The following is a 25690-nucleotide window of genomic DNA, read 5'->3' as shown; positions in this document are numbered from 1 at the left end:
TTTCTCTTTTTAATCTGTTAGTGGTTGTCATTTGCAATTCACCTTTAGAAGTCTTAAAAGAATCCCGAATTGAAGCGTAGTTAATGACTGATATATTTTAGGTCGGTTAAGGGTTCTCACTTGCTGTATTTACATTATGGTCTCTATATGAGGTTATACTTTAGCGTCCATGAAGTTTAACAGAGTCGCATTTCTAAGTACGTTGTGAATCACATATAACCCCAAGACACTTAACTGCTTTAGCTGGTTGCTGGTTCTGGTTCCTCACTTTAGAGGTCGTTCAAGTATCGCGAAACGGATAAACTCCAGCTCTCCACAAGGGTGTTGCTCGTAGGACCGAGCGGAGTTTTCTTTTTTTAGCCCTGGAATGCGTCATCATTCAAAAGTCTTGGTTCAAATGGTTCAAATGGCTCGGAGCACTATGGGACTTAACTTCAGAGGTCATCAGTCCCCTAGAACTTAGAACTACTTAAACCTAACTAACCTAAGGACATCACAAACATCCATGCCCGAGGCAGGATTCGAACCTGCGACCGTAGCGGTCGCGCGGCCCCGGACTGAAGCGCCTAGAACCGCTCGGCCATTCAAAAGTCTCTCGCGGTAAGAAGTGTAGTTTTGCTTATGAATGTCTCGTAACACTGTTATCAGGATGAGCGGCTTATATGATACATACATTTTTGTGCGGTTCTGAGCGTGCGAGGTGACACGCTTCCCTTGTCAGTGTGCTTTTTTGCCAGTAGTCGAGTCACAAGACTATGCGCCGATGTATGGTAGCAACAAATGGCTATCATCCAGCAGTTCACAGAGAATTTGATGGAACACTTCATGGGAAATGCTTAAAAGTATGCAAACCATCCGTAATTCTATATGCAAAGATTGTGAAACGACTGTTACGGGTATCTAAAGTGACGTAATGTGCTGAAGAAAGCCGTTAATACTTACAGTTCTGAAGTTAGCAGCACATCTTGTGGCATGTGCAGCCTGGCGCGGCCAATGACGTCCACGTCAGCGCGGGAAAGCACGTCCTCTGCAACAGTTATCATCTTAGTTTCGTCCAGAAAACGCAGATTTTTTAAAGAATCGAATACCCGTATGAAGAAGAATTCGAAGGCCACATTGTTTCACTAAAGGGGTTAACTTGTTAAGTATTTGAAGAGTACATAAGCGACAAAAAGTTTAGAAAAGGATTGAAATTGTGTTTAAAGTGCTCTCAATATTAAATAATGGATGAATGTAGTCTGGGTAATTTGCACTCTGTTTTAAGCAGAAGCTAATTTTTGTAGCATATCAGTGTTTATGGCGCCTATCTCATGAATTGAGAGTCGCTCAGTGATATAATTTTGCAGGTATTTTCAATGGTATTCATGTATAAAGTGTGCAGAATGTTGCGAATAGAGTTAGTAGTGAAGGTGCAATAAATTTAAAAGTCGTGCCTGATGCTTTAGTTCCACTTCGTAAGCTATAAAAATGTAATAATCGACAAACTTTTTCCTTTCACCATTTTGTAAGGGGGAGGGGCAGGGTGTCAGAAGAAAAAAAAAGTCCGAAAATGTTTGAAATTATGTAGAGAATTTGTTGGCAGTCGCCAGCTGCGCCCATTCACAAATACTGGGTGAATATAGTCTGGTTAATCTGCGTGTCATGAGCAATGCTGCTTCAAAACTTGTATACAATTACCAGTTGTAATATTTGTCTTGTTGTGTTAAAAATTTAATAAATGATTATACCTCTTACTGAGTAGATTACTGAGTAGATTACGAACGGAATTTAAATTTTTAAATTTGGTCAATAATGACTTGAAATATAGCAAATCAAATTTTTGCTGCACCTGAAAACCTTATATAAGCAACCTGTACCCAGTGAACTATGGACCATGAATCGAATTAACTGTTTGGTAACACAGACTGGCAGGCATGCCCAAAAAAGGCAAATCCTCTGCAGAGGCCTCGTAAGCAAATTACCTTTGAGTCCTGTCGCTTATTTGCTTTAGATGGCCTCGTGAGCGTACAAACATCAATGCCGCTTCGATAGATCGGATCTTATACCTACCGTTCTCCGACAAGCCCAAGATCCACACGGCGTGGAAATGCCCCGTGAGTTACTGGGTGGGGTGAGCGTTTGGTGCCTGTCGAAAACTCGCGTAGGCAGTTGGTCTGCCATATCGCATCATGCAGTGAGTAAGTATGTGGGGGCTCGGTCTCTTTACGGCGACCGAACGAAATCGAAAGGGACAATGACTAACATAAGTGAAAATGTGAATAGTGTGTGTGTGTGTGTGTGAGTTCATGTAATCTTGATGTAAGAATGAATTTCAAGATCTCAAGATACACTCGTAATAAAAGCTATGTTATTCATGAACTGTTTAATTTCAAGACACATTTTCATCATAATGTGTTCAATGAGTGAGTAATATTGAAGATATGCAGCAGCAGACTTGACACGACACGTGTCACATAGGCACATGGTTATGGAAGTTATTGCAGCGACATGTGCACCTCGGCAATTAAGACGTCCGGAAATGCTGTCTAGAAATAGTTCCATGCCGAATAAATATGACCGCAAACAAAATGACCAGAAAATGAACAGTTTATAAAACAGTCAAACGAGGGGGCAAATAACAGCCTCCTCTCCCCACCCTGCCCCCACTTTCTCGCAGTTGAGCCCTTTCACATTTAAAGAAGGGAATCAGATGTCGATCCTACTTGACTTTGCCGGCCGCGGTAGTCTAGCGGTTCTAGGCGCGCAGTCCGAAACCGCGCGACTGTTACGGTCGCAGGTTCGAATCCTGCCTCGGGCATGGATGTGTGTGATGTCCTTAGGTTAGTTCGGTTTAAGTAGTTCTAAGTTATAGGGGACTGATGACCGTAGATGTTAAGTCCCATAGTGCTCAGAGCCATTTGAACCATTTGAACCTACTTGACTTTCTGGTCACAACAAGTTGTCCCTTGAGTAACGAAGTTTCTTATGATCTGCGAGACCAAGTCTGCTTAGTGTGAGGTTACGACTGAGGCATCAATGTACCTGCGTGATCTGTACCTTCCGACATTATTGATCATCAGATCGCTCCTCTTTGGATCTTGTGAATTCAACTGCAGCTGTCGTGCAATAGATAACTTAGTGAATTGAATTTATTGGTTCAAATGGCTCTGAGCACTATGGGACTTAACATCTGTGGTCATCAGTCCCCTATAACTTAGAACTACTTAAACCTAACTAACCTAAGGACATCACATACATCCATGCCCGAGGCAGGATTCGAACCTGCGACCGTAGCGGTCACGCGGTTCCAGACTGAAGCGCCTAGAACCGCACGGCCACACCGGCCGGCTAATTGAATTTATTAAGCGGGACTAGACGTAACATATGTAAAATATAGGAGCTGTAGTTCACAAGATGATAAAAATCGGGAGTTCATCAAACTGATGAACGGTCACCATAAAACCCCATTCATTACAATTCCCTGTAGATTTCATGTTAAGCACCAGCGCACGAAGACAAGTTACGATAGGATTAAAATACCAGCACCTTGGTAAAGACGGGGTAATGGGATGAAGTGAATGTATTAAATTCAACAAAACATCTGGGAAAACAACTGACTTCGCAGAAGTCACACAGTGATTCCCGAAAGTTAGTCATGGAGGAAAGAAAGAACTACAGAAAGAGTCGTGTATGCACCAGCTACGTATCTTGATTGAGCACATATTTAGGTCAGGATTGCTAATAAACGTACTTGAATAATAAAGGTGAAAATCCTAATGTCAATATAAAATCTTCAGATATATCCAATAACTCGATATGTAAATTGCTCACCATATCACGTTATCGGTACCCACGAGTGACGGCTCTGGTGGCTGAAATTTATACGTCATCAGAATAGAAGTACCTCAATCGCCTAAAGCATCTCCTGCGGAATCTCGGCTGGAAGTAAATTCCATAGAGTGCTCCCAGCAAGAAGCAGGATTTTTACTGTATATCTTAAGTGTGAGACTTGTTCATGATTTTGCTCTCAAATGACGGTGATTATTTCGAGCGCCGACATATCAAGTCTGTTTTAACGATCAAGCAATCTCCGTTACATACTAAATTTTAATATGATTAACCAATTGTGGGGGTTGATATTGTTGGAACTCAGAAATATGCAACGGCTGACTCCCACCATCTGTTCTATTTCACGTTACAGCCAACCAGGCCTTCTCCATGTACACACAAGCGAGTTCAATTCTCCGACTTAAGAATTTATTTATACACTGAGGTGATAAGTCATAGGATTCCTCGTAATATCCTGTCGGACCTCCTTTTGCACGGTGTAGTGCAGCAAACCCGACATGGCATGGACTCAACAAGTCGTTGGACGTGCCCTTCAGAAATATTAAACTATGGTGCCTCTATAGCCGCTCATAATTGTGAAAGAGTTGCCGGTGCAGGATTTTGTGCACGAACTGACCTCTCCATTATGTACTACGAATGCTCGATGAGACTCGTGTTGGACGATCTGGGTGGGCATCTTATTCGCTCGAATTGTCCAGAATGTTCTTCAAACCAATCGCGTACAGTTGTGGCCTGGTGACACGATTCGGAACGTGAAGCCCATGAACGGCTTAAAATGGTTCTCCAAGTAGCTTAACATAAGCATTTCCTCTCAATGATCGGTTCACACCACACCATTTTGGAGCCACCACCAGTTTGCACAGTGCCCTGTTGACAAATTTGGTTCATTGCTTCATGGGCTTTGCAATACTCTCGAACCCTAGCATCAACTCTTGCCATCTGAAATCGGGAGTCATTTGCCTAGACGACGGTTTTACAGTCGCCTAGGGCCCAATCGGTATGCTCACGAGCCCAGAAGAAGCGCTGCAGGTGATGTCGTGCTGATAACAAATGCACTCGCGTAGGTTGTCTGCCGCCAGAGCTCATTGACGCCAGATTTCGCAGCACTGACCTAACGGATGCGTTCGTCGTACGTCCCACATTAATTTCTGAGGTTATTTCACACAGTGTTGCTTGTCTGTGTGCACTGACAACTGTACGTAACTGACCCTGCCCTTGGTCGTCAAGTTAACGCCATCGCCCGCGGCGTTGCCCGTGGGGTGAAATTTGGTATTCTCGGCTCGCTCTTGGCACTCTATAGCTCGGAATATTGAACTCCCTAACGATTTGCTATATCTAATGGCCGACGCGGCTAGCTCCAACTAACACTCCGCGTTGACAGTCTGTTCATTCCTGTTGTACGGCCAGGATCTCGTCGGAAACCTTTTCATATGAATCACCTAAGTGCAAATGGCAGCTCCGCCAGTGGACTGCCATTTTGTACTTCGCGTACGCGATACTACTGCCATCCGTATATGTGCATATCGCTATCCCATGACTTTCTCACCTCAGTGTATTATTCATAGTAGCTGCTTTTACTTTTTCTCAGTTGGGTCGAAAACAATTCAATTTACTTGACGTCTGCCTGGATACTGCGGATGGCGTGTTCTTAAGCACAGAAGAACTGAAGGACCTCTACTCTCATTCCACTTCAGGAGTGCTCTCTTTGCACCATAATGAGCCTAGCGGTTCCCAGAATACAGGCTACATGCAGGGCACAGGGCGTTCCGAGACTGTACTCCCCGTCGTCAGCTCCCGACGCACCTCCTTGGCACCAGCGGACTCGCGAATTCAGAAACAGTACACAATAGCTTTCCGTCATTTAGGACGCAAGAACGGATGGTGTTCTCCAGCGGAGCTTTGGCCAAACGTAATATACTGGTCTCAAGTCCACCTGGCTTCTCCTTCCCCTGATGTGGCGGCAGTGTCTGTCCAAAGGATAGGCAAGCCTGTAGCATTCCCAACTACACATTTAAACAATCCTCCTGAATAAGAAATCAATATAGAAATCTAGCAACTAGATCCGGTAATCACTTACGTTACCCTCATAACTGGGCATTAATGTAGATCGGCTGGTTTTATTAATGTAATGGAGTTTGATTATGGCATGTGGCAATATTGACAAAAAATGGTCGTATAACGTTAGCACCTGCAATGTGATGGTGGTCGAGTCACAGATAATCATACATAATCTAAATGACTTTCAATTAATCGTACATAATTTATACGATTTCCAATTAAAATCTCTCTTCTCTACTGGAATATACGAGGGTTGGAACTTAAATAGTGGCAACTATTCATTCACAACCGATACAAAAGAGTTACATGTTTGCACCTGTTACTGTCCTTCAAAGTAGTCACCAGCATTGTGTAGAACCCGTTGCCAGCGATGTGGAAGGCGTAGAATACCGTTATCAGATCCTGTTCTGTTGATGGTGTGAAGGGAGCGGTCTACTGCCTGTCGAATCTCTGGAACAGTTATGAAGCCAGTTCCACTAAGTGGTTCCTCCATCTTCGGAATCAAATCAAAGTCACAAGGACTTAAGTCCGGGGGGTATGGTGGATGGTACAGTACTTCTCAGTCCCATCGTCCGAACAGAGCAGCCACAGCTTGCGCTGTATGCGCCAGCGCATTATCGTGCAAAATGATGGGTGGGTTGCGCAGAAAGTGTCTGCCGCTTCTTTCGCAAAGCTGGTCGCAGGTGATGCTCCAGAAACGAACAGTAACACTGTGCATTGACCGTCTGCCGTGGAGGAACGTAATGCGTTAGGATAACACCATCACAGTCGTACACGAGAATCACCATAACTTTAGACGGCTCCATTCACACCATCAACTGAACAGGCTCTGCTAACGGTATATTACGCCTTCCACATCGCTGGCAACGGGTTCTACACGACGCTGGTAACTACTTTGAAGGACAGTAAAAGGTGCAAACCTGTAACTCTTTTGTATCGGTTGTGAATAAATAGTTGCCACTAATTCTATTGAATTATCAGCACTTTTTGTCAGTTCCAACCATCGTACATAATGAATGTAAAAGAACAGCGTGTTGACACTTGGTTGAAGACATGAGGAAGATTGGGTCTGGCCATGGAGCGTGTTCGGATAGCCTAATGGTAAGACGACTGCTAGTGATAAGCGGGAAATCCGGGCTCGAGTCCTGACGCGGCACAAATCTCCATTGTGGTCACTCCATTATAAAGCTGGCGGTTGACTATATTCGCAGCTGCGACTTCATTTCGCATATTTGAAAACGGCTGTAGTCGCCGCAGTGCCTGTTCCTTCGGACATGCATGCGTATCCAAAGGAATATTGCGTCGTAAATGTGAGCAACACAGGCACTGTAATATCGTACGTAATTGAGGTGCTGGCCACAACTTTACTGGTGGATAGTTCAACCACGGAAAGAGAAAAGGAAATGGCAAAGAGACTACGTTATCAGACGAGTGTACTGCTAAACTTATAGCCCCACATACTATAACAATGTTTAAAAATTCTTGACTACCCGAACTCTTCAGGACTGATAGTAGCGAACATTATGGGATGATGCTCACCAAAGAAATATAGTTCATAAATCAGAAGAGTATATGTATTTCGTACAAAAGAGGAAGATCCACTTGTACTTAATGGTTGTTGTTGTTGTTATGGTCTTCAGTCCTGAGACTGGTTTGATGCAGCTCTCCATGCTACTCTATCCTGTGCAAGCTTCTTCATCTCCCAGTACCTACAGCAACCTACATCCTTCTGAATCTGCTTAGTGTATTCATCTCTTGGTCTCCCCCTACGATTTTTACCCTCCACGATGCCCTCCAATACTAAATTGGTGATCCCTTGATGCCTCAGAACATGTCCTACCAAACGATCCCGTCTTCTGGTCAAGTTGTGCCACAAACGCCTCTTCTCCCCAATCCTATTCAGTACCTCCTCATTAGTTATGTGATCTACCCATCTAATCTTCAGCATTCTTCTGTAGCACCACATTTCGAAAGCTTCTATTCTCTTCTTGTCCAAACTATTTACCGTCCATGTTTCACTTCCATACATGGCTACACTCCATACAAATACTTTCAGGAATGACTTCCTGACACTTAAATCTATACTCGATGTTAACAAATTTCTCTCCTTCAGAAACGCTTTCCTTGCCATTGCCAGTCTACATTTTATATCCTCTACTTCTACCATCATCAGTTATTTTGCTCCCCAAATAGCAAAACTCCTTTACTACTTTAAGTGTCTCATTTCCTAATCTAATACACTCAACATCACCCGACTTAATTCGACTACATTCCATTATCCTCGTTTTGCTTTTGTTGATGTTCATCTTATATCCTCCCTTCAAGACACCATCCATTCCGTTCAACTGCTCTTCCAAGTCGTTTGCTGTCTCTGACAGAATTATAATGTCATCGGCGAACCTCAAAGTTTTTATTTCTTCTCCATGGATTTTAATACCTACTCCGAATTTTTCTTTTGTTTCCTTTACTGCTTGCTCAATATACAGATTGAATAACATCGGGGAGAGGCTACAACCCTGTCTTACTCCCTTCCCAACCGCTGCTTCCCTTTCATGTCCTTCGACTCTTATAACTGCCATCTGGTTTCTGTACAAATTGTAAATAGCCTTTCGCTCCCTGTATTTTACCCCTGCCACCTTTAGAATTTGAAAGAGAGTATTCCAGTCAACATTGTCAAAAGCTTTCTCTAAGTCTACAAATGCTAGAAACGTAGGTTTGCCTTTCCTTAATCTTTCTTCTAAGGTAAGTCGTAAGGTCAGTATTGACTCACGTGTTCCAGTATTTCTACGGAATCCAAACTGATCTTCCCCGAGGCCGGCTTCTACTAGTTTTTCCATTCGTCTGTAAAGAATTCGCGTTAGTATTTTGCAGCTGTGACTTATTAAACTGATTGTCCGGTAATTTTCACATCTGTCAACACCTGCTTAATGGTACTGTGATATAATTCTATTGAATTATCCGCACTTTTTGTCAGTCTAAGACCGATTACAATTTCTCGAACTACAGATGAAAATTCCTTTGTAAAAAATTATCCAAAATTTTACGTAATAAATGTTGGTTTTGATGTAACATAACACACTCTTAGGTATTACGCAAAATTGCTTGCAATTATCCCTCCCTTTCCGTATCGAACTTGTGTTTGTCAGCTTTCTTCGAGTAGTTCAAGTTTTCGTATATACTTCTTGTTTGGAAATTATGCTAACATTACTGCAGTGCATTGGTGGTCAGAACCAGCTCTTGTTCGTAGTGACGTAATAAGTTTTGGGGGGTAGCTTCCAAGAAGTAATCCCCCAAACCCTGATACGAAAACACTCCACATCTTAATTTCGATATTCTTGTTCAAAATGGTTCAAATGGCTCTGAGCACTATGGGACTTAACATCTGAGGTCATCAGTCCCCTAGAACTTAGAACTACTTAAACCTAACTAACCTAAGGACATCACACACATCCATGCCCGAGGCAGGATTCGAACCTGCGACCGTAGCGGTCGCGCGGCTCCAGACTGAAGCGCCTAGAACCGCTCGGCCACTCCGGCCGGCGATACTGTTGTATAAGAGCCTTTTGGATCTATTGAGGTATTTCAGTCAGAGCTCGAGCTCAAAGTATCTCGATTCCGATAACTAGTTTCATTTAAAACATGATGTTTTAATAACTATCAGTTAATTAAAGTCAATCTATAGACACTGATAACTCTCGCAACACTTTGCCTAGACAAAAACCAATTAAAATTTATTAATCCTCTGATCAAACGGAATAAACTTATATACATCACAAAAACAGATAGATTTTTAGTTTGACGTTTTTATCTCTTCCAGACCCTTTCAGTCAGGTTAAATCGGTACATTAACAGCACAGTTTGCATTTGAAGAGAATAGGCAATTTGTAAGGGACTACCAGTGCCACTTGGATGCAGTGAATTGTCCACACAGTATATCCCAAGAGGAGTGGTCAGTAATCAGCGATACAACAAGAACAATCATCCCAAGCAAAAAAGTCTAGTAAACATGGACTCTAAAATTCGTGCATTAAGAACTATGAGCTGGCTTGAGGCTATTGTCATTCCCATACCTAAGCCTGATAAGGACAAACACATTCCTTCCAGCTACCGCCCAGTTCCCTCACCAGCAGCGTCTGCAAGGTGATGGAATGCATGAAAAATGGTCGCCTGGTCTAGTGGCTCGAGTTTCGGAATCTCATCACTAGCGTCCAGTGTGGATTCCTGGGCATCGCTGTGCAGTTGATCATCTCGTAGCCTTGTCAACTCATATTATGAACAATTTTTTGTGGAAGTGCCAAACTGTGGCCGTGTTTATTGATTTGGAGAAGGCGTATGACACCTGTTGGAGGACGGGTATCCTCCGTATTATGTACGAGTGGGGCTTCCTGGGTCACCTGCCTCCTTTTATCTGGGAGTTTTTAAAAAACCGTGTTTTTAAGGTACACTGTTATTCAAGAGGACGGGATGCCTCAGAGGTCTGTGCTCAGTGTCGTCTTATTTGCCGTAGTCATTAACCCTATTATGGAGTGTCTGCTGCTAGATATCTCAGGATCTCGTTTCGATGACGACTTTGCGATCTACTGCAGCTCTCATCGAACCGATCTACTGGGGCAGCGTCGTCAGCGATGTCTTGATAATCTTTACTCGTGAGTATCAACAATGGCTTCCGCTTTTCCGCTGAGAAGACTGTCTGTACGAACTTCCAGCGGCGCCGAGAGTTCCTCCCCCATCTCTACGTCTCGGCCCATTCCTTCATTCATTCGTTCGTTCGTTCGTTCGTTCGTTGGGACTCACGTTTCACGCTTATCTGGCACCTCGTTGTACTCGCTCCCTCAATATTCGACGTGTTTTATGCGGTACCTCGTGGGGAAGGGATCGGACCAACCTCCGCCATTAATACCGGTCCCTTGTTTGTTCGAAAGTGGATTACAGATTTATCGTATATTCATCCGCACGTCCGTCTATCTTACGTCGTCTTAACACCATCCACTATTGTGGGATACGTTTAGCCCTGGTGCCTTGTATACCACTTCCACTGAGAGTCTTTATGCTGAAGCTGCTGACTTACCGTTGTCCTACTGGCGGGATGTTCTTGTCAGTCCTTAAGCGAGCCATCTGTAGAAGACAGACCTTCTATGCCCGTCCACCCATCCTATGCTCCAGTTTTCGACGATTCCCTTGATCTCTAGTATTGACTGCACCCATCTTCCCCGTTTCCTTCCCTTTCACTTTCGTATGCTTCTTCGACAGTTCTTCTTCACACTCCCTGCCACGTTGCCATGGGTGCCACGAGCTCTTCACCTCCCTGACTGTGTGCAGAGGTATGTGTTCATTTCAGACTCCACTCGCTTGCTGAGAACACTACTCCTGGTCTAGTGTATCGCTGCGAGTTTCTCGCACTTCGCACAGTGTCCTCGGATACACCGACGGTTCCAAGAACTGATCATGGTGTCATGATCATTATCAGTATCGGCTTCTTGAGCAGTGCTCTTTTACCGCAGAACTCTACGACTTTTACGAGGCCACCCAGTACATTCAGTGATACGGGATTCCAAATTGAGTCATCGGCTCAGAGTCTCTCAGTGCTCTTCAGGGCCATCGCGTGCGTACTCAGTCCACCCTTTAGGACAACGGATCCTAGACAGCCTCCACTCGCTTACTGTGCAGGGAGACAATGTGGTGTTCCTGTGGGTTTCTAGTCATGCCGGTGGGCCAGGAAACGAGGCTGCTGCTGCTGCAGAAAAGGCTGCAGCTCTTCCCTCGGCCTGCTAGTCATTCTCTTCCTCGGATGATCTTCGTGTCGCTGTCTGTCGGCGTGTAGTATTACTCTGGAGTGCACAATAGTCTTCTCTCCAAGGAAACAAACTCCGGGACATTAAACCTCTCCCAATAGCATGGTCGCGAGGAGGTGATTCTAGCCTGGCATGGTATAGGACACTGTCATTTCAATCACCACCATTTATTAAGTGGCAACCCTGCCCCACTACTGCTCTCAACCCTTGACGATGCGCCACTTTCTGATCCGTTGCCCATTTCTTCACTGTTTATTTTTACGTCTATGTTTGCAGTCTACTTTTTCCGATGTTTTAGCGGATGATACGCTTTCTATTTATTGCGTCTTACTTTCGCTTCGCCGCAGCGGTATGGTGAAGCAAACTTCAAGCGTCCCGTATGGACCTCCGCCATCTCAACGACGTTTTGAGAAATTTTACCCGTGGACATCCTTGACTTAGCTGCTTCTCTTTTAAAGTTAGTAGGTTGTTTTTTTTTTCTTTGTCGCCTCACGTTTTTATTTAGTACACCTATTTTCTTACGTTAGGATACGGGGACTTACGGCCTTAGTAGTTTTGCGCCCTAAAGCACCAGAAAAAAAAGAACGCTTGGTAAAGAGAGATTGATAAGAACGCACTTGCCTCAGGGACACTGACGAGTAGTCTTGCTCCAGAGTGTCGGAGAGAGAGATGTCTCCAGCTGACAGCAGGCTACAGAGGGCAAGCTGGACTCAGAATTTCCAGCTGCCACTGCAGCTGGGTTCCACATTCATTCCATCCAGAAATGGTAAGCTTGAGCCAGCGATTCAATCAGTGAGCCAAGGGGGATCCAAAGCAAATTAATTTGCATTAGGGTTTAATTGCACAGATTCAACGTTAGCATCCAGCTAGTTGCACCCATCGTGCGCTTTGGCGAATCTATTGGTATTCATACTTGCTTTTCTGTGGTCCTTTCTTCAAATTACTAGCTAGTTTCCCAGTCATTTGGCACATCCATGACAGTTTCAGATTATGCCTTCATGTGTCCACCGATACGTGCCAAGGCATGGTTATAGCTTTTTGCCCATTTATTAAATGTTCGTACGCTTGATCCGGTGGGCATATGATTTTATTTGTTGTATTACGAGCCATGTCGGCTCGTAATGTTTTCCAGGCATTAATCGAACCCAAACCCTACCATTCGCACTACAGTAGGGGCGAGGCGAGAGCTCGTGTGCAGCGCAGCACGTACCTATGGAGCGTCGGAGCAGGACGGCGGAGACGCTGACGTCGACGCTGTCCCCGTCCGCTTCCAGCGGCCCCGCGACGCACTGGAACGTCTGGCAGCGCGTCCTGTCCAGCCTGGAGCAGTCTGCAGAGGCGCGCATCTCGCTTCCAAACGCTGCCGTGCTGATCTGCACAAAACATTTCACCTCGCGGTTCCTTACGACATTTAGAAAAGATTATTATTTAAATTGTTATCTGTTAAGTAATCTCGTCGAACTATTGCTTCAGTCTGTTATCGAATCAAACAAGTTTACTGTTACAATTCATTATACATTTATTCTCACAACGCATTTTGGAGGTTTCAATCTCCACCATCAGGTGGTTTCATGTGGATTAATATGCCATTTATATCTTGGGTTAAGACGTTGGAGTAACCAGAAAGACTATCTAGAAGAGAAAAACAAAAACTATTTCAGTATATGGAACGTAGTTTTGTGATGGTCTTTGACAAAAAGGTTGAATGAAAAATAGAAATGTGAATATAAAATTAAAATAAAAGTATCTCCAGTAGCTACAGGCCATTTTTCCTGTCATGTTACATCACATATATTATCACATTATGTAAGCACTGAAGGGAATTAAGATGGTGTATAGAATTTAATAAGTGCAAGGAACATATAACAAAACAGAACACTATTTCGGAGGAAGCATGAAGAAAACAATACTCAAAGCATTTTAGAGTCCATTGGTATTGTGCAGATGAATACACATGTAAGTGGAAATATCTCCAGAAGTCCAATTCTTTGCTGTCAAGTTTACGTAACTTAATACCTGGTACACATTTAAGTAATCAGGATGACATGTTAGAAAGATTAAGTGCAATAATTATGTTCCCATAAGTATGTTTCGTTTCATGTGTGCACGCGCTCATGTGTGTGTGTGCTTATTAAGCCTGAATACTGGAAGGTTGTTAGCCAGATTATCACCAATCAACAAACAGCATATTTATAATCCTAGGGGAAATCGATACAATTATCCCTAGTCAATAAACAAATTAATAATCTTCACTGAATCATAAGTAACTGATCATTAAGTTCAGGCACTTTGCACATCTATAACTCCATCACATTGAGAACAATATACTTAACTGTGCAAAATATTCTATTCGTTATTTGTTGGTCATCTAACCATGTAGAAGTTGAAGGACAATTTAACGATCTTGAAATTTAAATCAAGTCTACCTGTAACAGTTTTCCTTTGGTCTAACTATTGGACACAGTTCACAAGAAGTGTGAGCAAAGTTCTCTGAAATATCGATTGAACACACGTAACGTGACGCAAACACTGTGGGGAGGTATCAAATTACGAGGTGCGGCTAGAAAAAAAGCGGACTGATGCTGGAAAAAACATTTATTTACAATTATTTACAATTTCAAGTTATCTCCTTCAATGTACTCTCCTCCTCGGTCTCTACACCGCTCCATACGAATTTTCCACTGTTCATAGCAATGCTGCAGATCATTTTCGGTAAGTCCATACATTACTTCCGTCGCTTTTTCTTTTACTGCTTCAACAGTCTCAAATCTAGTTCCTTTCAAAGCTGACTTGACTTTAGGGAAAAGAAAAAAGTCACAGGGGGCCAAATCAGGTGAGTAGGGTGGATGATCTAAGATGGGAATGTTGTGTTTTGCCAAAAACGTCTTCACTGACAACGCACTGTGAGCTGGGGCATTGTCTTGGTGAAGGATCCATGACTTTTTTCTCCACAAATCGTTCCGTTTTCTCCGTACTCGCTCACGTAGGGTAGCCAGGACGCTAATGTAGTAATGCTGATTCACTGTTCGTCCCTCTGGTACCCAATCAATGTGCACAATCCCTTTGATGTCAAAAAAAAAAAAAAAAACAATCATCATTGCCTTGAATTTCGATTTTGACATTCGTGCTTTTTTTTGTCGTGGAGAACCAGGAGTTTTCCAATGCATCGATTGGCGTTTAGGTTCGGGATCGTAAGTAAAAAACCACGATTCATCGCAAGTAATAACATTTTGTAAGAAGGTGGGATCACTTTCAATGTTTTCCAGGATGTCGGAACAAATCATTCTTCGGCGTTCCTTCTGTTCAATTGTGAGACACTTTGGAACCATTTTTGAACACACTTTGTTCATGATGAAACTTTCATGAAGAATCTGTCTAACACTTTCCTTGTCAACTCCTGTTAACTCAGACACTGCTCTGATTGTTAAACGGCGATCTTGTCGAACAAGTTTACCGATTTTTTCAATGTTTGCATCAGTTTTTGCTGACAATGGTCTGCCAGTGTGAGTGTCATCACTGGTGTCTTCGCGGCCATCTTTAAATCGTTTAAACCACTCAAACACTTGTGTTCGCGATAAACAATCATCGCCGTACACTTGTTGTAACATTACAAACGTTTCACTTGCAGATTTTCCTAGTTTGAAACAAAATTTGATGTTAACACGCTGTTCTTTCTGTACACTCAACATTTTCCGACGCACAGACAAAACGTCAACTACTTAAAACAGACGCCACGGGCAGACTGAGTGCAGGAGGCAGATGAAACTCGAGCAGTTGGCGGAGCGACAGTCACGTGACAGGCCACGCGACTTTCAGCCTTATTGCATTCGTTTTATTGTTTCACCAGTACTAGTCCGGTTTTTTTCTAGCCACACCTCGTATATTGAAGAAAACAGAACAAGGTATCCTTATCTTTTAAAACAAAAAAATCTTTGCTTTAATGACGCGGTGTGGGTTCTCTAATTATAGTAAAGGTTGTAGCCTTAATTCCTTTGTATGGGCTTATTCGGCCCAATTTTTCAGTGGATAGCAGTTACGAATTAGGTCAGCATTTGTGGTACTACATTTACTTTATCAGCGAATTAAGCTCTGAATTAAAGTAAGTGAAAACGCTGCCTCTCGATTTTCTGTATCTCTTCGAGACGAGAGGGAGATATGTAGAAGTAATTTTGTGCCAGGTTAATTTTAAGGCAACCCATTTATAACTATATCATTAAGATAGTGACAGCCTATGGAGAGGCTCCTTACTTTGAAGACGGGCACCACCATAAGCGTAGGCATACAATACGGGAAGGTGCATGGCGGTCAGGACTAACCAGATATTGGCAATCGAACAGTGTGTTCCCTCAGAAGTCCATGGTAGGACAGAAACTATTTTTTATAGGAACGGCAGTTCTGGCTGGCAGCAGATAATAGTGCCTACCTTCACAGTCTGCTGTTTTATAGCTGCGACCCAGCTAGGTTATTCAGCTCATCTTTGTCGGTGTCCTAGAGCAGGCAATACGTCCATCGCAGAGTATGTCACGGTCAACTGTCAGGCACCGTCGACAACACAGGGCAAGATGTTGCGGCCTACAGTCTAGGTAACGCGCAATCATACTTCGATGTTGCTACTCATTGTTGGCATTCTTCTCTCTCGCTCGTCTCGACCTTACAAGGACTTCATTGATAATTTCTATAACTTTCATTTTCAAGGTCCATTCTCCTCAGTCAGCTTATAATATAAGCGACTTTAATGAGATTTTTGGAAAAACTAATTAAGCAATCAAACTAAATCTTTTTACACATTAATTATTGACTCTTGGTCAACATTTTCTGTTTTTTAGAAAGAAATTGTCATCATGAAGCCCTCCATCCGCGGAGTTGACGTTGCTCTGACCAAAATGAGGTGTGTCCACAGCGAAAGTCCTGCAGTCTGCGAATCTTATCTCACATAAAAAACAAGCAGTTTTCTTAATTATAGGATATTGCAGACAGAGTAATCGCACAATTTTTTTTTTGAAATTTGACCAAATAATTGAATGATGTGCGTTTGAGACACAATGTAGTTCTCATGAGTTCTTAGTCGCATTTTGTGCAATAGATAATTGTAAGTAGGCTGTTTAGGTTTTTATGTTGGTAACGCCACATAGCGCTCTGTATGAAAATCACTGACTGCTGTGTGCAGTCTGTGGCTGGTTTGCATTGTTGGAATATTTGCTGTTGTAGTGTTGGGCAGTTTGATGTGAACAGCGCATAGTGTTGCGCAGTTGGAGGTGAGTCGCCAGCAGAGGTGGATGTGGGAAGAGAGATGGCAGAATTTTGAGAGCGGACGATCTGGACGTGTGTCCATCAGAAAGAGTAAATTTGTAATACTGGATATCATGAACTGATAGATATATGATCACTTTTAATGCGGTTACACAACTTGCAAAAACTCAGGAAAACTTAAAGGACACAGTAGATACTCTGAAAATTGGTTCAGAAAGACACATGAAGAAAACTACACGGTAAAGCAAATGCAAAGAAACTATATATTGGTCAGAAAGTTCTCGTTAAAGCTCATTCATTGTCACATAAGAAGAAACACTTGAGTCACAAATTCTTTTTGGTTTACAATGGACCTTACATAATCTGAAGTATACCACATGATAATTGCATTGAAGTTGAAACTCTGCGTACTAGGAAGAGCAAAGGTTTACATCACATTTCACATGTAAAACCGTTTAGTGAAAGATAATCTGCTTTTTAACTTAGTCTTTACCATAAAACTTTTCACTTCATGTTACTAGTACGCTTTGTCAGACTTAGAAACTGTTAACATGCAACAATGTTTGAAATTAACTATCCTGTCAAGAACCAAGAGAACTTACTTAAACAGTAATTACGAATGCATTGTTATAGTGATCAGATGACACAGTGTTGTTATTTGTACATTCTTGCTTGTTAGTTGCACGATTACGTAACGAATATATAGCTTACATACTTGGAACATATACTGCTAATGAGATTTTAATGCAACAAATTTGGTTTTACTTGAAAAGACATTCTTTATTTGAAGTACTTTCGGTGAGATTAACAGTGACTTAGCATTTGGTTTCTTTGGCAGCTACATGATTACATCATGACGCTACTAATGTGTGACACAATTTACATTGTTGCTTTTGCAGTGTATCTGTTTTATATCTGCACAGTTTTTCTGTATTATTCTGGAAAGTAAAACATGTTTTAGTAGTAACTTTGTGGTATAGTTACAATGAGACAGTCTTTTCCATAGCACAACAATATGTTACAGTACAGTACTTACTTCATCATGGCAATAAGCGTAATAACTACGATATCTATACGGAAAGCATTTCACTTTTGTTTATGACGAGGTAAGTACATTGACTTCTGCAAAACTTAGCTTATGGAGGACAATAACTAGCACAAACTGCTGTCGTAAATATTTTGGTAAGAAAGCTAAGTGACCTTGATGTAATGTGTTGTGGGTGCCCAGCTGCGCCAGTCGCCTGAAGAAAAAGCCATTAGGTGGAGAAAAAAGAGGCCATTAACCTCGCTATTGACATTCCTTTGTAGAAAGCATCGTAAATACGCTCATTACTTGGAAACATATGATTACACTTTGGAGCTCGTACTTTGTGCTACTTACTGAAATGCTTATGAATTGATGGGAAATATTCTTACATCTGCACACCTGATGTGTCTTTCTGCGAGAGTTGAGAGAATTTCTACTGACTTATGAAATGCCACATGGCTATTGAATGATGTTTTTATGCTTTGCTTTGTACATAGTTGCTTATTTCATTTGATATCTGGTTTCCACCTGTGTTGCAGCATTGGTTTTATAAAATACAATTAAATGCATTTGCTAATGTGAACCCTTTCTGTCTTTTTGTTGTTTGCTGCACATTGCCTTATATTAGTTGTAATATTGCATTTGCTTTGCTAATTTAGATATACTGCTGCTAGCTTTGCCAATTTGCATTTTTTGTCATTGCTGTTCGTGTTAATTGTTTTGTACTGCTGCATTGCCTTGTCCCTTAGTTTATGCTTCTGAACTCAGTAAATTTAAGTTAGCTTAAGAGAGGGTAGGCTATATAAGAGAATGAGTTGTGATGAATTGGAAGAAATGCAATGAGAAGTTATATGAAAAAGATTTGGGCCAAAATGAGTATTGCAAAATGAGAAATAATTATTTTGAAAGAGGATATGAATGAAATACGGAAAGCATGCTTGGATAGGATTTTTTTTTTTTTTTTGTAGGAACAAATGTTGAAATAAGATGAAGGGTCTATGGAATGAAGTTTTGGGTTGGACTGCAGTACCAAATGTTATACTGAAAACAAACCCTGTCCTTTCCTTTTGTGTTATTCCGCTATGTGTTTGTGTACCCTTGTGTATTTGTGTTTTTCCTGTCTTTATGTGTTTAGCTAATAAGATTTATGTTGTAGAATTTTTCTAACACTAAGCTAAATTCACTATGATGAGGAATACTGTTATCCTCAAATATAATTTGCATTAATAATATGTTATTTACTTTGTAAAGATGTTTAGACATTAGTTTCGAAAGCTATTCTGATCTTTTATGTATTTACTTATGTCATAATCCCTGTAAACCTGATGTGTATGTTTATTTCTATTCATCTGTGAAGCCCATATTACTACAAATGTCGCGTCCGGCCATCCTGATTTAGGTTTTCCGTGATTTCCCTAAATCACCCCAGGCAAATGCCGGGATGGTTCCTCTGAAAGGGCACGGCCGACTTCCTTCCCTAATCCGATGAGACCGATGACCACGCTGTCTGGTCTCCTTCCCCAAACCAACCAACCAACCAACTACAAATGTTATCTGTACTATTATGTACTTTAATGATGTATTTTGTACCTTTGTAATTGTATTCTTACATTGTAAATTTATAATTGTATAGACATCCGTTCTTCAAATTAAGTTTCATTTCACTGCACACGTTTCTGTTGGTCATAGTATATGCACAATATGTGAGAAGTTGGGACTGTTAGTGTTTGCACGTGTGTCAATAATTCAACAAGGGACTGGTTAACAGCATTGCTGGTTCTAAGGACAATTCCAAAAACTTTGTGAGTGCACAAGTGTTGGTTTATGCACTTGCTATATTGTCTGCAAGACTCTTCGATGGTGATTGTGCACCTGCACAGTCGCAACAGATGGCTGCTGCCCATCTCTACAAGGACTGCAGTGGGTCTGCACCTTTGATGGCCCACCAATATCATACTCTCTACCAGGACTACAGTAGGTCTGCTCTACCTACCAATATTCTTCAAAACTTCGACTGACTCTGTTGTGGTTTTGCTCTGTTGTGGTCCATTACCTGTCTACATGTCAAGAGACAGCACTGTCTTTCCGTTGGAAGCACAACACTACTTCTTCAAGACTGCATAGAAATCCACTACTTCCATGTGCATTTTCCCCCTGCTCAGACTTTGAGAAAAAAAAAAGAAAACTGTAATTGCTATTGTGATGAATGATCAGGACTGTCATAATGAGAACAATTTTTGCTTTTGACCAACATTGCATCAATAAGTGTGTGCATTTGATATCTTTGTTATTGTAATTATGAAAAATTGTATCAAATCATTATTGGCCACTGCCCAAAACAATTTGTAAAATTTTTTGTGGGGAGCATTGGGGCTATGTAAATAGGCTGTTTAGGTTTTTATGTTGGTAACGCCACGTAGCACTCTACATGAAAATCACTGACTGAGCTGTGTGCAGTCTGTGGCTGGTTTGCATTGTTGGAATATTTGCTGTTATAGTGTTGGGCAGTTGGGTGTGAACAGCGCATAGTTGGAGGTGAGCCGCCAGCAGTGGTGGATGTGGGAAGAGAGATGGCAGAATTTTGAGAGCGGACGATGTGGACGTGTGTCCATCAGAAAGTGTAAATTTGTAATACTGGATATCATGAACTGATATATATATATATATATATATATATATATATATATATATATATATATATATATACTCTCCTGGAAATTGAAATAAGAACACCGTGAATTCATTGTCCCAGGAAGGGGAAACTTTATTGACACATTCCTGGGGTCAGATACATCACATGATCACACTGACAGAACCACAGGCACATAGACACAGGCAACAGAGCATGCACAATGTCGGCACTAGTACAGTGTATATCCACCTTTCGCAGCAATGCAGGCTGCTATTCTCCCATGGAGACGATCGTAGAGATGCTGGATGTAGTCCTGTGGAACGGCTTGCCATGCCACTTCCACCTGGCGCCTCAGTTGGACCAGCGTTCGTGCTGGACGTGCAGACCGTGTGAGACGACGCTTCATCCAGTCCCAAACATGCTCAATGGGGGACAGATCCGGAGATCTTGCTGGCCAGGGTAGTTGACTTACACCTTCTAGAGCACGTTGGGTGGCACGGGATACATGCGGACGTGCATTGTCCTGTTGGAACAGCAAGTTCCCTTGCCGGTCTAGGAATGGTAGAACGATGGGTTCGATGACGGTTTGGATGTACCGTGCACTATTCAGTGTCCCCTCGACGATCACCAGTGGTGTACAGCCAGTGTAGGAGATCGCTGCCCACACCACGATGCCGGGTGTTGGCCCTGTGTGCCTCGGTCGTATGCAGTCCTGATTGTGGCGCTCACCTGCACGGCGCCAAACACGCATACGACCATCATTGGCACCAAGGCAGAAGCGACTCTCATCGCTGAAGACGACACGTCTCCATTCGTCCCTCCATTCACGCCTGTCGCGACACCACTGGAGGCGGGCTGCACGATGTGGGGGCGTGAGCGGAAGACGGCCTAACGGTGTGCGGGACCGTAGCCCAGCTTCATGGAGACGGTTGCGAATGGTCCTCGCCGATACCCCAGGAGCAACAGTGTCCCTAATTTGCTGGGAAGTGGCGGTGCGGTCCCCTACGGCACTGCGTAGGATCCTACGGTCTTGGCGTGCATCCGTGCGTCGCTGCGGTCCGGTCCCAGGTCGACGGGCACGTGCACCTTCCGCCGACCACTGGCGACAACATCGATGTACTGTGGAGACCTCACGCCCCACGTGTTGAGCAATTCGGCGGTACGTCCACCCGGCCTCCCGCATGCCCACTATACGCCCTCGCTCAAAGTCCGTCAACTGCACATACGGTTCCCGTCCACGCTGTCGCGGCATGCTACCAGTGTTAAAAGACTGCGATGGAGCTCCGTATGCCACGGCAAACTGGCTGACACTGACGGCGGCGGTGCACAAATGCTGCGCAGCTAGCGCCATTCGACGGCCAACACCGCGGTTCCTGGTGTGTCCGCTGTGCCGTGCGTGTGATCATTGCTTGTACAGCCCTCTCGCAGTGTCCGGAGCAAGTATGGTGGGTCTGACACACCGGTGTCAATGTGTTCTTTTTTCCATTTCCAGGAGTGTATATATATATATATATATGATCACTTTTGAACACTATTAAGGTAAATACATTGTGTGCTCTCTATCAAAATCTTTCATTTGCTAACTATGCCTATCAGTAGTAAGTGCCTTCAGGAGTTAGAATCCTTAATTTAGCTGGCAGTATTGGCGCTCGCTGTATTGCAGTAGTTTGAGTAACGAAGATTTTTGTGAGGTAAGTGATTCATGAAAGGTATAGGTTATTGTTAGTCAGGGCCATTCTTTTGTACGGATTATTGAAAGTCAGATTGCGTTGCGCTAAAAATATTGTGTGTCAGATTAGTGTTGATCATAATAAGTAAAGAGATAAATGTCTGAGTACGTCCAGTTCTGCTCAGCTGTTTGAAAATAAATAACGTAAGAGGTTTACCAGCACAGTAATTCACTAATTTTTCTAAGGGGCGATTTCATAATGAATAAATCAAAATAAAAAGGTAGCCTATTAGTCCTTGCGGACACGCCCAAGGAGTATTTCAGCCAAATTTCAGAAATATGTCATTATTAGCGTTCCCGCGATCCCTTCCGTAAGCTTAAAATATACTGTATCTGAAGATGACGGAACGGATTGCGGGCACACTGATAAAGAAATTTTTCTGAAATTTGGCTCAATTACTCCTGGGACATGTCCGCGAGGAGCAATACGCTAATGTTTTTTATTTACTCAGTAGCTATTGCTCAAGAAGTGACCGAGCGAAAACGACAAAACTACACCTTTGATTCAAACATACGTCAGTTAATTATTTGGTCAAATCTATAAAAAAAACTGTGCTATTACTCCGTGCACAATATGATAGAGATTAAGAAACTAGTAAGGTTGTTTTTTAATTTCAGGTCAGATTTGCAAACTGCAGGATGTCCGTTACAGATACACCTCATTGTGGACACAGCAACTTTAACACCTCGAATGTGGGGCTTAATGATGACTGAATTTCTTAAAAAATTCCTAAAACGTTCTCCAAGAATCAATAAATAATGTGCAAAAAGTTTATGTTAACGGCTGCATTAGTTTCTTTTAAAAAAGCCGCTTATTTTGTTGATTGACTGAGGACAATGCAAACCGCGACAGCTATTGACCAAGTGTTTAAGTGGGGCGAAAACAAGACTGAGAATTCCACAATGGACTATTGTCCGAATTTTCGTAGCTAAGCGAAAATTGGGAAATGTACAAATGAGGTATCAAACTTTACAGATTACTTTGTTCGTTAACGAAATACTCCAGAAGACGATCGTCTTAAGATCCATAGGTGTGCCAAATAGTTTAACGGTACAGATAACTTTGTTCGTTAACGAAATACTCCAGAAAACGATCGTCTTAAGATCCATAGGTGTGCCAAATAGTTTAACGGCTCGTGACGGTGTTGCAAGGTCATGTAAGCGTTGTAGCATGAAATTCTGAAGATTTAAGATGAGTTCATTTTTATAAACATCTTTTTTTGTAGTAGTTTTTATACTACTGCCAATTGCTTATAGTTATAATACATCACTTTTAAAATTGAAATAGTGATTTTTACAAGCACATAAATTTCCACTTTTGTTGTCGATCTTTTAAACATATAATTCTTCACAGCGCAGTTAATAATTTGTGTTTAATACCTCAATGATTTGAATTCCTTTATCACAGCAATTTATTAAAAGCAGCACAATTTTATACAGTTAATTACGAAAATAATGATACGCTGTGTTACAGGTTTTTTAATTCCAAAAACTGCTCTAAAATGAAAATTTTGCGGTTTAGTTAACACTGGCAGGGCCCGCAGCCTAGAGCTCTCTACACATCCTAACTACGGTCCTGCGGCAGATTATGTCACATCTCTTAAGGAAGGAAGGAAATGCAACCTCGAAAAGGACCATTTAGAAAAAAATACTGTGGTCCTCAAACCAGTATCTGGATGTTACATTAACTCGTCCCGAAAAAGGGCTGATCGAGAGATACAACTCAATGAGTATAGCCGTACACCTGCATGCAGGACATGGGCATCCCAAACAAAATGCGAGGCACACTGATTTAGGTATTCCGATATCCCTGAATCATTAAAGGCAAAAGTCAACATAGTTCCTTTAAAAAGTCCGCTATCGATTTCCTTTTCCCCCTTGTCCATATCGAGATAGTGACCAATCTACACACAGCAAAAAAGATTTTGCATCACCTCGGCTCCGAGAGTTCCAGAACCTGTACAGGAAATTGGAATAGAGATCAACATAAACATCATTTCCGCTCTTTTTATTGCTCATGAAAACCACACATTCCATGTTGTACCACCATACAGAGAGATCTTCAGAAGTGGTGGTCCATATTGCTGTACACACCGTTACCTCTACTACCCAGTAGCACGTCCTCTTGCATTGCTGCATGCTTCTATTCGTCGTGGCATACTATTCACAAGTTCATCAAGTCCAGATTGCCCCATAGTGCTTAGAGCCATTTGAACCATTTTGAACCTCAAAGTGCTTGGTGGGTCACGTCATCGACAAACAGCCCTTTTCAATCTATCCCAGGCATGTTCGATAGGGTCCATGTCTGGGGAACATGCTCGACACTCTAAGACGAGCGATGTCGTTATCCTGAAGGAAGTCATTCACAAGATGTGCACGATGGCGGGTGCCAGTTGTCGTCCATGAAGACGAATGCCTCGCCATTATGCTGCCAGCATGGTTACACTATCGGTCAGTGGTCGGCATTTACGTATCTTACAGCCGTTACGGTGCCTTCCATGACCACGAGCGGCATACGTCGGCCCCACATAATGCCACCCCAAAACGGCAGGGAACCTCCACCTTGCTACACTAACTGGACACTGTGTCTAAGGTGTTCAGCCTGATCGGGTTGTCTCTACAAGTCTCCGATAATTGTCTGGTTGAAGGCATATGCTACACTCATCGGTGAAGAGAGCGTGATGCTAATTCTGAGCGGTCCATTAGGCATGCTGTTGGGCACATCTGTACTTCGCTGCATGTTGTCGTAGTTGCAAAGATGGACCTCGCCATGGACGTGGGGAGTGAAGTTGCGCATCATGAAGCCTACTGCGCACAGTTTGAGTCGTAACACGACGTCCTGTGGCTGCACGAACCACAATCCGTAGGTAGCGGTCATCCACTGCAGCAGTAGCCCTTGCGCGGCCTGAGCAATTCATGTCATCGACAGTTCGTGTCTCTCTACATCTCCTCCATGTCCGAACAACATCGCATAGGTTCATTCCGAGACGCCTGGACACTTCCCTTGTTGAGAGCACTTCCTGGCACAAAGTAACAACGCGGACGCGATCGGTATTGACTGTTTAGGCATGGTTGAACTACAGACAACACGAGCCGTGTACCTCCTTTCTGGTGGAATGACTGGAACTGATAGGCTGTCGAACCCCCTCTCTCTAATAGGTGCTACTTATGCATGGTTGTTTACATCTTTGGGACGGTTTAGTGACATCTCTGAACAGTCAAAAGGACTGTGTCTGTGATACAATATCCACAGTCAGCATCTACGAGGGTTGTTTTTTAAGTAAGGGCCGTTTTTATTTTAAAAAAAAGATACAAATACTTTTGTAAAAAAAACTTTTATTTTCTGATTCTACACACTTTTACCTATTTTTCTA

The 25690-nt window shown here is 42.6% G+C and overlaps 1 protein-coding gene across 1 annotated transcript in view; it reads right to left on the bottom strand.

The window, feature by feature from the left end:
- Nucleotides 1–25690, bottom strand: part of LOC126262652 (integrin alpha-PS3-like) — a 440796-nt gene that overhangs the window by 122152 nt on the left and 292954 nt on the right. Inside the window, exons 21-22 of the mRNA XM_049959421.1 lie at nucleotides 12889–13051; nucleotides 943–1027 (exon numbers count right to left, since the gene is read on the bottom strand). Of these exons, the coding sequence (XP_049815378.1) occupies nucleotides 943–1027; nucleotides 12889–13051 (248 nt within the window). The remainder of the gene's footprint in view (nucleotides 1–942; nucleotides 1028–12888; nucleotides 13052–25690) is intronic.

This window comes from Schistocerca nitens, chromosome 6 (genome assembly GCF_023898315.1).
Source record: "Schistocerca nitens isolate TAMUIC-IGC-003100 chromosome 6, iqSchNite1.1, whole genome shotgun sequence".
In the NCBI taxonomy this organism is placed as follows: Eukaryota; Metazoa; Arthropoda; class Insecta; order Orthoptera; family Acrididae; genus Schistocerca; species Schistocerca nitens.
The sequence above is the reverse complement of the archived record's forward strand: the minus strand, read 5'-3'. Positions and strand labels throughout refer to the sequence as shown.